This window comes from Prinia subflava, chromosome 25 (assembly GCF_021018805.1).
Source record: "Prinia subflava isolate CZ2003 ecotype Zambia chromosome 25, Cam_Psub_1.2, whole genome shotgun sequence".
Lineage (NCBI taxonomy): Eukaryota > Metazoa > Chordata > Aves > Passeriformes > Cisticolidae > Prinia > Prinia subflava.
Genome location: NC_086271.1, coordinates 189181 through 204509, shown reverse-complemented (window position 1 = coordinate 204509; position 15329 = coordinate 189181). Strand labels below are relative to the sequence as shown.

Sequence of the window (15329 nt, the reverse complement as noted above, 5' to 3'; positions counted from 1 at the left end):
AGTGCTTCGCTACTTGGAATGGGGAATGCTGCAGTCAGTAGGAATTGGTAACCACGAGCTGGCTGCTCAACTCAGAGCAGGAGACAAACCATCCAGAGCAGCCTGCAAACAGCACCTCCAGCTGTGTCTCCAAATCAACAGAGCTGCTTAAAATCAGCCCCTGTGTGAAGGAGCAGGGCCAAACCCAGAGTCTGGCTGGCTAAGCCCACACTGCTTGCCCTGTTTGCTGCAGTGAGGCCCAGCAGAGACTGCTGGGGGGATGCAGTCCCCAGCTGGGGGCCCAAGCCCCACCTGAGGCGAGGAGGTGAAGGAGAAGAGCTGTTCTCCTGTGTCTGCTCTCCCTCACTCTGCACTGGAAATGCTCCTTTCCTGCTGCTGGAGTCACTGTGGCCATGATGGGCACTAGGGAAAAGCCAGGAACACAAGTCAGGACCCGGCGTCACAGGTACCAGCGGGCTGAGCTGACTGCCAAGGAGACAATGAGCAGGAAAAGGGAAGCATCACGGATCCAATAAAACCACAGGAAACACTTCAACAAACTCTGATGGAAGAGATGTCTATGAAACTACACCTTTGCAGCTCCAGGCTCCTCAGTGTATTAGCTAGGACGTGGAAGCAAATTAAGTGTAATGGTAATTAAGCGCCACCTGAGCTTTATCTAAGGCCCAGCACTGGAAAAAAGGATGTCAGTAACCAAAAATTTTGAATGCTGCTGAGAAGCCACATCAGATTCACTTACCTGTTATTTTCTTTTCTTTATTCAAGTCAATCTGCAACCACTGATGCTCATCACTGATAAAAGCAGCCCAAGGAGGTCCAATCCTTTTTAGTCTGGCATTTTCAGGTTTCCAAATGTTTACTTGTCCTGTTTGGTTAGGCCACTCAAGAACAGATGATGATGTGATGTGGGAATCAGGAATCACCCCAGATTCCATCCCCAGTGTCCCATAGCAACCTGAACAACAGAAAAGGTGAGAAATGAGAACTCAAGTTACACTGCTTGGATTTTAAGATTTTATATGCAAATATTAAACTGCCATCTAAATTTATTCCATAACAATACCAACAAAGCACACTGTCTTTTGCTTTCTAATAGGGATGCTAGAATCAAATGAGTCATGAGAAGCCATGATTTGTGCCTGTTCCAAGAGCTGTGTGGATATGCTCTCAGTCACCACTCCCACAGAGCACTCAACGAGAAGCACTGGGGAACCTTCATGGTCTAAGAGTATCTGTGGTTGATGCAGGAATGGGAAACAGACCATTGGTTCATTCTTTTCCTTTTTTGTGTCTCTATATCTTCTTGAGTTTTTAAACTAACTCCAGCATCACAGTGTTAATTTGAACAAAACCAAAGCATGTAGGAAGTCATGTCATAATCCTGGTCTTGAGCTCAAACACATCCTTGAGATTAGTTACATTTTTCTGGTTGCCATTCTAATGAATTGTTTCTTGCCATGTTATCTTCTGCTGGTGACTGAAAAACATCTCCTAAATTCAAGGCTAAATTTCTTGCTCTGTAATATCAGTTTTCCCCTCTCACATGCACAGTCCCCAGAAGCATCAGCAGAGAGCAATCTTTGCCTTCAGTCAGACAGGCTGAACAACCCAGCCCAGTTTCCCTTTGCCTCTGAACTCCCTCTCTCCCTGCAGGCCCCTCTGCACCAAGGTGGGCACTCATCCCTCAAGGGAGGCAGGGGTGGCAGAGCCCACGTGTGACTGGATCCCAGAGAAGGCTTTGCCCATGTCCTGTGAGATGGCATTAACAGATCCCTGTCTCTGCTGGACATATGTCACCTGCCACAGCACACGATCACCTCACTAAGGGAATCCTTTCCCTCATCTGTCATTTCCCATCTAACATGCTGCCACTTGGAAGCAGAAATGCCTCAGTCTCTAAATACCTGCTACATTCCACTCTTTGCTCTGCGATGCTTCAGGTAGTTTCTATCAAGTCTCAAAGTCAGGCAGTTCTTCCTATATAAGCAATCTCATCTTCCTCTGCAGTGACCACGGCTCTAGCAGTAATAACACACTCTTCTATTTCATGCCAAGCCATGAAACCAGCTACAGCAGCAGGAACACACTAGGACCTTTATCAGGCTAAAAAACCTCATTTGAATATACTACAGGGGCTTTTTTTCCCTCACCTAACTCCTAGGCAACCCAACTACATTTTAATTTAGACCTGCATCTTGTCTCTAGTTTTTCAGTGACTCCTCACATGTCACTGAAATCCACAAACTCTACATCAGCATTTTGTCCTATCTTTTCCAATTTCCAGGCCATTTAATTACTTTCATACACACTATCAGATCATATTCTGAAAGACAAAAAAACCCAGCAAACTCTGCCTGGATCACTGTATTTAATATTCTTTATGCATAAGGACACCAGACATGTAATTCCTCCTCTCAGCTCTTGCAGATGTCTGAGAGGGAAATAATTTTAATATTATGTGCACTATATTTTCCATTTTTTGCTTATTTATACATTTCCATCACCAAACACTTCTGCCCATCAGATTCCTGTCTTTATATCCCCATTCACTGTGCTTTTTATTTATGTATTAGGGAAAGTCTTTGTTTACTTTTGAGAAGTATATGCATGACTTCCCTCCCTTTCTTTTTTTAACTTTATCTTTATGAAAAACATACTTTATGGTTTTATGGTTTTTACACTGTTATTAAAACAGTTAAAGAGACTAAGGAAAAGCCACTCTCTTCACATTATTTCAAACATCCACTCAAAGATGGCATTTAAAGTGACTTACAGAAAAACTAGCTTCCACTTAGAAAACTACAGCTAATTTATTAATTACCCTGAAAGAATCTCTTCCAGCAAATAAGCAAGGCTTACTTGAAACATCACTGTACCTATAAATGTAGTGATGATTAATCATCAAATTGAGATAGTAAAACAATTCAAAAAATATACATTTATTGAGGAATAGAACTGCATTTAAAAAAGGTTGCACAAATGATAACAAAAATTTAGAAATCATACCCACACACTTATTTCTATTCACAAAGTTTGTGTGACAGCAGGAACATGTAATACATGTGATAACACTTACCACTCGTCTTAAAGGTGAAGAGGCTTGTAGATAAGGGTCCCCTGCAGGGAACAAAAGATGATGTTTTGCAGTACCCAGTGAGAAAAACTGGAACAAAGTGTCTTCAGTTTATTTTTCTTGTCTGACTGCCTGCCACTGAAACCCATGCACAAATGCCTGAACAAGCCCTTAATGATTACCACATTCTGCCAGCAAGCTGCAGCACTTTCACTCAAACACCTTCCCAAATGAAATCAAGCCCAGAGACACTGGGTTAAAGGCTTTCAAACAAACATCTACCCAGCAAAATGCAAGACTCCATTAAAATGCTTTCTTTTCACATTAAGCTAATCACAGTAACACAAATCAGTCTCCTGTGATTGCTTTCATTTGTGGGACTTGAGATACAATCACAAGCTACACTCTTTCCCTGAAACTGAAAAGCCACCATTAAATTACTGCTTTTCCACAGACCAGTTGGAATTTATCGCCAAGAAGGTGAAAACTCCATGCAGAATTTGGAAAATGAAGATTTCTGGTCTAGAGATTGAAGATATTTGGTAAAACAATTACACTACAGCATAAGTGTGAGATACATAGAGAAGAGAACCTGTCCAAGAGCTGAAATTAATCCCACACTGAGACACTACCAAGACCTAAGGTGCCAAAGATAAGGAAATTATAGGGAATACACTTACACTTTTGAGGTGACATTGTTAGCCAAGGAGCCTTCATAGTACGGAATGCCCTTGCTGATGACAACATTAATTTTACCACCCAGAGTATTTGACACGACGCCTGCGTGAACACCAGCCATACAAAGTGATGATGACTTGAAGGAGGGAGGGAAAGAAAAATTTCATACTATTAAGTGAATAATGGTGTTATTATTACATTAAAATACTATTCTTAATTGTTATCTTGGTTATTTAGAAACCATTATTAAGCTTTATTTATTATTGAATTTATAAAAACACAAGAAGAAGGCCCTACATTTCCCTGTGTCCTCACCTAGATGTATTTAGTATATAACTGCTGTAATTAAATAATCTCAAACTAACACCAAGGTGTATCAGTCTGAAAAAGCCAGCCAGGCTCAGCCAACAATAAATTATATTAGACAACAGAAGATGTAAATACATAGGAAACCTTTTAATAGAAAGCACATTGAAAGTATGTTTGTTTATTTTCTCACAATTAAGGGGTGATGCACTGCAGATTTTGTAGCTTTTAGGCAAGGGGTTGTATTTTTTATTGTAACTTGTGGTTGAACACAGTTTAACCATCCAGCACACCGATCCATGGAAAGCCACAGTAATACATGCATACAACTCATCCTAAACAAGCCAATTGTTGTACAAGTCAGTGGAGATAAGTAACAAAAAACGTTTTTGCAGGGTATCATGTTCTTGCCTTCTCTCCCTGGGTGACAGAATGTACTAACAAATGTCACAGTGACACCTCCCTGGCTTGCAGGCCACAGATGCCACAGTGAGCACTCATCACACCAAGTCCTTCAGGCTCACAAAGAGTAATAACAGGTCTGGGATCAACACAGCTCCCCCTTCCATTAAAGTAAGGGCACAGAATTCTGCAGGAGATGCAGCTCTCTCCTCCTTGCTCACCAGATGTCAGCAGTGAGAGCTCTGAGATCTTAAGGACTTTGAACATTAGGGTTACACAGAAAAGAATCAACATTTGGGGTATTTTTTAAAGCAGCAAACAGTTCCTGTACATTTGAAAGAGATGCATGAGAAACCTCAACCTGAAACTTTGTCTAAAGTGTTAGACAATTTCATTTCTTTCCACATAGCCTGACTTCTGGGAAATTCTCTGCCCTTTTTGAGCAACAAAGTATACAAAAAGATAGTCAGGGGGCATTTATTTCTTAGGAAAATGTTTCCTTTTACTTCATAGAAAACAAATGTTCCAGATTTTGGCAAAAAAACTCCCAAGAGGTAGAAAATTTGTGAGGCAGAGAATCAATTTCATCTTGTTACTAGCTACAAAAATTACCTTGCAGCAACTTAGTTTGGACTCACTGCAGACCAGAATAAGTAACACAGTTACACTGTGGTAACCTTTTTACATGGGCTTGATTGCTGAAGCAAGCAGCCTGGGATTCACAAATATTTGGGGGAAAAAACCCAGACAGGCACATTTTAAGTTTGTATTTAATACTAAAATCTTTAGTTACTAATGTTTTTACATTGTCTTACCTCTGTGCTAGATCTAGGGGCTTATTAAAAAGTATTTTCCGATAAAAACCAGAGATTTAATGTCATTTTTAGCAGACTGCTAGCAAAATTATAATCACTTAAAAATAAACAAAGCAAACATCCTCCCAGCCTATGGCAAGTTCATCAATTGACTTGCAAAGGCTTACATTAGAAAAATATTGTACAGGATTTTGCAATGTTTTAAGTAAACAATACATCATTAATGATGCTCATTACCAATTTATGGAACGACAGTTACAGTATTAACTTTGTTTTGCAAATTATTTTATTTAGCTGCTGAGTATAAACAGTATATATATAAATATATATATTATTTACTTTAGTTGCTGAGCATAAACAGTATTTCATCTCTCAAGTGTAACAAAAATTAAGATAACCACTAAGACACTGCAGAAAGAAGCATTACAAGTGTCAAAAATAAAGGACGTCATTAAGTAAGTCATTCTTTCTTTATAAATCTCAATTTCCCAGCCTGAGAAAACCAACAAAAGAAAAACAGAGAGTAGAAAAAACCCACTCTTTTGTTTGATTTACCCTTCTCTGCAGGACTTTGAAAGTACTTGAGACTCCACTACACTACTCCAGTTCTTGGAGATGGCAACATCTGAAGCACCTGTCATTTAGCAGCAGCACTAAAAATTTAGTACCATGTTATTCACTTTTAGGAGGCACAAATCCCAGCAGGACTCCAGGAAGCACAACTAATGCCAACAACTACAACTGACTTGCATTATCCATCATGTGTTTTACCAAAATTCACTTGAGCCCATGGTATTTTTACTTACATCTCTGTATCCATGAGGAATAGTGCCTGAAATATCAGCAAAAGGAATCACACACCCAGCTGGACAATACTTACTGAAAGAGAACAGAATATCAAGTCAGGATATGGGTGCACCTACAGCTCTCTTACTGTTATAAAAAAGTCATGGTTTTGATTTACAACACTCTGCTATTCATGTATCACTAAGTAAGGACACCTCCTAACTGAAGACCCATCAAATCAGACCAAAAATACAAGTACACAATAGGAGAACAGACACTTAAAAATGTTTTAAAACAAGTCTCAGCTGAAAGTACAGTTCCAGTCTCAATATGATGAACTAATAAAGCCAGCATTTTATAATATGAATACCACATGGCTCTCATAAATTCAGTCATATAAATAACAATATTAATGAATTTATTTTATTAACTAGAGACCTGCATATCTATCTGTTTTGCATCCTTAAATAAAACATCTGAAAAGTAATGCTATTTTGTAATAACTTCTGGGAATGCTTTGATCATAAAAAACTGGCCAAATTACCACTAGTTCATAAAAAGCAAGAGGCAAGACACCAGCACCTCTGGAGCAAGCCTGGTTCATGTTCTAGGGCATTTCATACTGCACACATGAAATTATTACATCTTCAAGAGCTAAAAGTAAAGTGGAATAAACTCATCAACATTTTCAGCACAGTTCAGCAACAGCCGAAGCAATGCTGTAGGTTCCATGAAAACAGGGGGACTCAAGAGACTTTGTCACATGTTGACTAAAGCCAGAACCTATAACTAGAGCCCTGTTTTGGAACCTGGGAAAATGAACGAGAAATGCAAAGATTGCACTTTGAAATGTTTCATGTTGCCATGGTCTAAGCTCTCCAAAACCAGTAAGTTCAGATACTTCATTATAGTTTGCAGCTTTAAACATTGCCCTTGCTTTAGATGGAAATGGGGAAGGAGACAACAGGGAAATGAGACATTTTCCCTTCAGCATGTACAGCATTCTGTGTCTCCACAGGACCTCATTAATGAGCCCCAGACTGTGAAATTGGTTTGCAATTTCTAACACATTTCACCATTTAGTGCTCCTTAGGTAACTGTAATACAAATGTCAGTAATTAGGTTGTGTACCTGCTATAATATATTTATAAAAGCAATATTCTTTCTGTGGAAATGAGATATTAGCTCCTATGTGTTAGTGCAAATTAACGAGGTTCTACTGTATACTGCATGTAAATAACACAAATGGCAGAGACAGGAGGAGGAAGGAGGAGTGCAAATGTCAAAATTCTTCAGCTCTAACCCTAATTAGTTTGTGTCTCAAGTTCTCTGGATGGCCAATTTTCAAGCTGCATCACATCTATGTAACAAAGCAAAGTAGAAACACTAAAATTACTTCATTAAAGAGACTGGGAGGGAAACAGGTAAAAATCAGTCTTACTTGAATTCTGGTTCGGAAAAGTGACTTGCATTGTCTAAACAGGTAATTAGGTCTGGAAAGAAAAAATGTTAGGTCAAGAGGATGATAAAGACAACAAGCTTGAATATGCTTTTTAAAGTGCACAAATACATACATTTGAGCCTCTGAGGCTTAACCAAAAGTCTCAGAACAAAAAAAAATAACATTCCTACTAAATTTTCTTGCAACAGATTTTGTATTACAGTAGAACCTTGCTAATTTGTCTGAGTAACTGGGAAATCTACTGAGAATATTATACAAGATAATACTACAAAAATCCATTTTCTGTGTAGCTTTAATTTATAGCTATATTTCAGAGATATCAGAGACAGAAACATATGCTCTCTTCACAAAATTAAATTAATGAGCTAATGAGGCCTGTGCTTTCATCATTTAATGGTTCTGCAGTGCTGAACCCAAGCACCACAGAGAACAAATGTTAGATTGCTGTGTTATTGGCATCCATGACTGATACCACCAATTTTGTGTTTGTGTCTGCTGTGTATCAACACATACAGTCCACAATTCAGAAAGGAAAGCATCAAAATCCCTAAAAAATTAAAAATTGAAACTCTTTATCTGCTCTCTTTAGATCAAGTTCCAGATAGGGTTTTTGCCTTCTGAGGCAGTTTGTGCTGCTCCTTCATTTCTTTGCACACCACATACATCACTCAGCTTTACAACGAGTGGGAGGAGATGCAAAATGCAAATACAGCTACCTCTTTCAGAGGCTTAAAAATCAAAATCAGGAAAAAGACCCAAGAAAAAGACAAAAATCTAGTCAGCAGATTATGTCATTAAAGAGCCAGCGGAGTACAGGATACTGCTACTGAAATAAAATTTTCCACGAGGATAGTCTGTATAAAATACATACAGTTTGATAAGAAAACTTGTTAGCTATCTGCCACTTTGACTACTGCCTGAAAAAATGAATTTATCCTGGATCTGAAGCAGTTCTTTTATTTATAATAGAGAAGTGACATTTTTACTTTGCTATTCAAGGTAAGCTTTGATATTTCTTGAAAACTACAGCAACTTTTAGTCAAATTTCCAACACAGAAGTATCATGGTAAGTGTACTAAATTTTTAGAAGTTATTTTGTGAGAATGTGAGAGTAAGTGAATTGGTTCTGTGTTTTTACTAAACTAAATCTAATTCTGCCAGCAGAGAAAAATTACCAAATAATTATAAATACCTGATTTGTCAGAGGTTGAATAAGCTGCAAGAAATCCACGTCCAGAAGTGTGAATTCCACTCATGAACTGTACTGTGACTTCATTACTTTTTGAGGTAATTAAACCATCCATTTGAAAGCCAAACCCACAATATTTTCCTGTGGAGAGAAGGAGGAGAACAAATACTGATCCAAAACAACACATGTAATAAGCATCTTACTCAATTCCCAGCCTCTTGTTTCATCTGCAGTGTAGACTCCCACCAGTTCTGGTGTATATTCCAAAGCAAATACATGAGCATGACACTAAATAATGTGCTTAGTGACCATTTAAAGCAAATGGCAGACTGTGAGTTCCACATTTATCACTGTCAAAGGTCTCTCCTACCCCAATACCCACAGATAAATATGACCTTATCCCATTCACCTCTAGCCATGCATGACCTCCACACTCAGAGCTTCAAAGAACATGAGCAATCTCCCAAGGAAAAGGATCAAGTTAGGACAATGAGAAACATCTACAGAAGCAAATGAGCAAAAAGCCCTCCTTCTCCCAAAGCTGCTGGAGCACTTCCTCCTCACAGACTCTTCCATGGTTTCTGTCACATGCTTTCCTTCATTCTGGACAGCAGCAGGCACAGCTCACTGTATTTCAGCACTATCATACATATATCATATATCATATCATATGCCATACCATAGGCAAGCACCATTAGGATACATTACCAGTTAGTTCACTTTCTATTCTGTCACACCTAAAAAACATAACAAAGGTTCTATACCCGGTACTTCTCTTGCCATACAAAATGAACAAAAATAACACAATTTCAACTGCTGGAGTCCACAGATATTGATAGTGTTTGCCCTGTGAGGTTCCAGAATTGATACCAAGTCATATTAATGGGTGAATGGCTGTTAAACAGACCCCAGTCAATATGGAATTCTCCAGTCATACTACCCAGAAGCTTTAGTAAAGAGACTGACCAGTTAATTAACTTGTTAAGAAAAAAATAATCTTCTGTTCTACAGGTTACCTTGATCATTTGATATTGTAGAAACCATCCATAACCCAATTTAAGATTCTGCAGTGGATAAGCAAAGTGGATAATCACCAGCAGTAAATGACACCGCCTCTGTTCCAGCTCATCATTCCACTTGCTTTCTTCATAATGAGCATGTTATCATATTGTAAAACAGCAGAAAAGAAGGCAAGACTCCTTTCTCAAACAAAGGCAAATTACAATACTAATGAGGAGGAAGTGGAGTAACACAGTCATGCAGGAATAGTTCTTACCAAATATAATACAAAATAAATATAATATGGGTGTCAATTTCCTTTAAAAAGTGAACTGCGTTCCCAAACACTAACAAAATAATTTTAAAAAATTTTAGAAGTTAAAATGCAAATTCCTATCATAACTCAGAGCTTTTTTTTTTAAGTTTTGTTTTTAGCCACTGGATCTTGTTACATGAGTGACCATCATGAGACTCCTCTCAAAATAGCATTTCTCCCCTTCTTCAGGCAAACACACAATGCAAGCTATCTAAATCCAGCTTGGATAAACCCTCCAGTGCTGCTTGCCCCATGGACATACGGACTTTGACAAACTGCACTGTATGATTCATGGCAAGACACACTTTTGAGACTATAAATCATTTTTCTATCTCTTCCCTGGCCTCTTGCCTGATTTTTGTCAATCTTTTAAAAAGCAAGCACTAGGAATGGATGAAGCATGACTGCAGTAGCACCTCTGTCAGCTGTATGTGCAGAAGATGTGATATTGCCATTTTGTCTGTACTTATGCATTGAAGGATCCTGAGTGCCTTTGTACAGCAACAACACAGCAGGAGAGGGAACTCCCACGTCTTAAACAAGTACATCTGAGTGCAGATGCACAGTGATTTGACTGTACTGAAGTCTCATAAAGTCTAGATCTTACTGATTCTAGAGACAAACTCAACACTGAGCATTTGAATCTTCTTTTGATTTCTTGATAAATAATCAACAGGTTTGGAATAAGCACTAGCCCTTAAAAGCTTCATTAGAAATCCTCTCTATCAGTGAGCCCACTAACAATCTATTTTTTAATCTAACCAGCCAACTCTTAAGTCATTTTGGGTTAAAAAGGTATGACTGAATTTCAGATTTTATGTAAAACAAGTATTTTAATGCTAGACCATGTCAGTAGTCTTGAATGGAAAAACTTAGGATAAGTCCAGATTTCTCCCAAGAAAATTTAAGTCGCTGTTTAATCTCTCCAGTGTCTGTTGCTTCAAACATGAAAAAACCCAACCCTTTCCTCATCTGCATTTGCCACTGTTAACATCACTGTTTGTCCTGTAATTTAATTTATTAAGGGCAGGACAACACACACATTCCCTCAACACACTGTGCTGCTACACCAGCAGGCCACGGCTGAAAAGCAAGGGCAACAAACGAAGCAGGAATTTACTCCAAGCCATTAAGCCCCTTGTAAAAGTGAGTAATAGACTTATCAGAACTTGACGTGCCTTGCCATTTAAGGCATTCAGTGTTTCCTATTTTAGACCAAGTCTGGCTCAACACCTCCAAGCACATACTTATTTTCACACACACTTACCTAGGTAACAGCTGGAAAAGAGGGTTAATAAACCTAACACTCCACTCGTCTCTTTAGAAAAAGACTCAATTTAGCAGGATCAGCATTTGAACTGCACAAAAACAGTCTCAGGGAAGTAAATCCCTCTTTCTCTCTCTCCAAATTAAACCTTTAGGAAAGAATATAAAGTTAATCTGTATAATAACAACTAAATTTAGGGAAGGAAGAATGACAATTTATTTTGAGTTTTACGCAAAGTAACCACAAGAGTCTTAAAACCCTACATATACACCTTGATGTAGATGATAACATCCCACTGCTATTTGAAAAAAACCCACTGACCTCTAGTCACGAAATTCTCCTGAAGAGAACAAAAATTAAACTAAGAACATTATCAGAAGATGGAGGATATTTGGACTATACACCTTTCGAAGCCTGTCATTTTTAACACCACCAAGATGAACAGCTCAAATCAGAGTGAATCCATATAAAAAGAAAGGCATTTCAGGTAAGACACATATACACACATGTATGTATGTATATACATAGGCTCATATATATATATATATTTATATATATGTGCTCCTTTTTTTAAAAATGAAGATGCTTCTAGTTTTACAGTTCCCTCTTCACTGCTTACAAGAACTTTGCAAGGTACTAGGAAATGTCTGAAAAAAACCCCATACTGCAGTGGAGCTTCCTTTGAGAATCTCAAGAATCAAAGATTATTACAGGATTTCTGTTGCATTTATCATCCAGCTGTTGTTAAAAAGTAACAAAAGTACCAACACAAGACAACAGCTCTCACGTAGTGATCATTAAAGCTCCTACCTATCTCTGTCCTGTTGGGGCCAATGCCATTATGAACTCTCAGGTAACTGGAGTGACAGGAATCGGAGTCATCAATGTCAAAATCACCGAACTTGAGCTGGACTCTCTGGCCAGGCTTCACACGGATTTCCCACTCGCACACGGTGCTGTTGGGAGAGGTCCGGGGGTAGTTAATGGAGGCCAGGGTGCCGCTCTCAGGGCCCAGCACAGTGTGTCCACACCCGTCACCTAGGAAAGAACACAAAGAAATCAGCTCCCACCCTCATCTCCAAAGCCTCCCATCCCACCACAGCAAGCACCTTGGGAGAACACCCCACCGTAACCCACAGGCAAAGGACACAGCAGCGGTGACAAAATCCCATCCAACCACCAGTGCCTTCTGCTCAGCTTAGCACCACGGGTGCCCTGAGAGCTGCTACAGCTTCCTCAGTGAGATGGACACTGACCCACAATGACTTAAAAAACAGCATGGACAGTACAGGAAGTGGCCCTGCTATTTCATATTTCCTCAGCACCTCAGTCCATAAGGAAACAGGTGCTGAAAAGGACAGAGAAACCTGACAATAAAACAAGAGCACGTTGGTTTTACTGAGTTATCGTACTCACAACACAACGAAAAAGAAGCAGAAAGCAAATAAAATACAGCATCTTAAGTATCGCTCTGACCATTACCAAACTGCTAATATGTTGTTTTCTACTGTACCACTATTTTAATGCTGCAATTCACTCTAATTTGGAGAACATACTCAGTTTTTCAGAATTTGCTGTGACTCCAACCTGGGGCCTTCTACTTAACATTTGAGTATCAATTTTAAACAGTAATAACAGTACTAAAACTGATTTGTTTAACAAGTGGAAAACAATAGCACAAATTGTGTATTGTCAATATCAAATTATAAAGAGCAAACTGATAAATTCATTACTCAACAGCTAGACATGCATTTCCCCCAGTATGTAGCACAAAAAGTGTAAAAATTTCTGCACTGGTTTAGAAATGTGAATGTTCTTAGAGTAACACAAACTGATCACCAGAATTCCTATTGACACAAATTTGTTTTGACAGCTAAAAGCGTTTCATATTACACAACAATATGTGTAGTTCCTCTACTAAATATGAAAAGGTAAGCAGAGCTTTAGGTACAAAAATTGTACACATATTTGAAAATGTTACCTGAATTTCAAAATTTTTGTATGTATTACATGTAAGACTGAGTGGACAAGTAAGCCCAATGCACTGAAGTGATGTGGAAAAGAACAAACCCCTGTGATTAAGTTAACTAGGTCTGATTAATCTGTTTGCAAACACACCTAATTTCTGGTAACAAAAAGTATTTTCCTTGTAATCTGAGCCCATTGAAAGATAGCTGCATGTTATAAAAGCTAAAGCAGTGCTAGTATACACAGACTCATAAACAGATGCAGATACAAACTACAGCTGTTTATCTTGCTGGAATGAAAATGGTACATCCTTGGAAAACTTAACTGGAATATCTGCTTAGTAAAATCAAAACTTACATTTGTGAAGCTGTTCTCCAGCCATGTTTTCATTACTGCAATTTGCTTTAGAACACTTTGTTTTAACTCATGGCAAATACTATTTCCATTTGGATGACACCTGATAAATTACTCCTGTAAGTTAGAGTTCTTCTAACATGAGTCACCATAGTTCAACATTACAAAGAGGTAACTTAAACTGCATATTTTATGTATCATTATAATCCTGGTTTCTTTCAAAAGGCATGTTATAAACCTAAGAAAAGTGAAAGCTTTATTATGCAGAACTTGCATGGCCTTTTAGTTTATTAGTTACTAAGCATGCAAATGTCAGATTTCTGATTTGTCTTAATATGTTAACATTTAACAATAAGGATTGCTTTTCTAGTAAAATAGCTTTTCACAAGCAAATACTCACACACATTACAAAATGCATGGAATTTATTATATTAACAACAACAAAAACAACAAATATATTCATAGTGATATATGGGGTTGGCATTTCAAAACTCTTTATACTGCAGATATAAAAATAATTATCAACACAAGTAGCAGTCAGTTTTGGGTTATGTCCTAAACCAAAGCAATGAGCCATTTACCAGCTCTGTGCTTTTCCTGTCCCATGGTGGGGTAAGCAACTTCTTATCCATTCACAGATTGAAAATACTCTGCACACACACTGACACTGTGGCCTTCTGAGCATGAAATCACAGTAGCATTCACCTGTATGGGCAGATACACTGTTCTGAGGGCATCTTAAGGAACATAAAAGTCCTTGCATCAACTGCAATGCTCAGAAGTTAGTTATTTCTCATTTCAATAGGCCTGTTATTGCAATGCAGTCACCACACAAATACTACTTAAAGCCAGCAATACCAATAATGCACATGATTCAGTATCTTTCATTCTTCCCCACCTTCTTTTGCATCTTAAGCCTATGCTGCTGGAAATCAAAGACAAAGGAAGGCCTGGGTCTTCTCTTTGACCCAAAATGTATTTAAACCGTAAATTTCTCCAGTTAAAAGCAGAAAAGGTCATGTCTAACCTTCATTTAAACATTTCTCTCTGTTAGCTTGCTGTTCAGCTGTCTCAAGCATGAAACAATACCTGCACTGTGCATGATGAACAGGGCGTAGCTGTCTGATGAAAAAAGCAAAAGAACTCCAAAACTAAACACATTTAGGTGACAAAGTGCAAATAAAATAGTTCAAGTTTTAAAAAGACATTGGGCCTTTTCTTTTAAAGACACATCACTAAAAAATGACATTACCCCTTGTAGTTTGGAACAATGTCTTGTTTCCCATGGCTAGAGAGAAAAACTTTTTTATTTGCTTCATGTAATTTAATGGAAACATCAGTCTCAAACCTCCCTTTTGGTGTAGGCTTCCTTAAAATCATGAGAGGAAAAATACTCCTCTATCCATATTAAAGAACCTGCTGTCAAATCATACTAGAAAGGCAGGGAAAGGAAATCAACAGTTGTGCTGAACTGCAGCATCCTACTGTGAAGCTGATTTTTAAAAGTAGCTCATTCTGAATGGATATTTTAGATCTTTTTATTACATTTAACTTAAGTTAGTGATAACAGAAATGCCAGACACTTCACGCCTGAAGAATTTGAAGATTACCATGGCATATACAGTCTGCCAAGGGCAGCAGCATCACTCATGAGCTATTTGGAAAATTTTAAAGATCACAGTTCCAGTGAAACTTGCAGAACAATGAACCCACA

General features: G+C 38.3%; 1 protein-coding gene across 2 annotated transcripts in view; it reads right to left on the bottom strand.

Moving 5' to 3' along the window:
• LOC134561933 (discoidin, CUB and LCCL domain-containing protein 2-like) overlaps positions 1–15329 on the bottom strand; it is a 42794-nt gene that overhangs the window by 13268 nt on the left and 14197 nt on the right. For both annotated transcript variants that reach the window (XM_063419298.1, XM_063419299.1), the window contains exons 2-8: positions 12104–12331; positions 8715–8852; positions 7502–7553; positions 6081–6153; positions 3754–3887; positions 3077–3117; positions 740–955 (exon numbers count right to left, since the gene is read on the bottom strand). In XM_063419298.1, coding sequence (XP_063275368.1) covers positions 740–955; positions 3077–3117; positions 3754–3887; positions 6081–6153; positions 7502–7553; positions 8715–8852; positions 12104–12331 — 882 coding nt within the window. The remainder of the gene's footprint in view (positions 1–739; positions 956–3076; positions 3118–3753; positions 3888–6080; positions 6154–7501; positions 7554–8714; positions 8853–12103; positions 12332–15329) is intronic.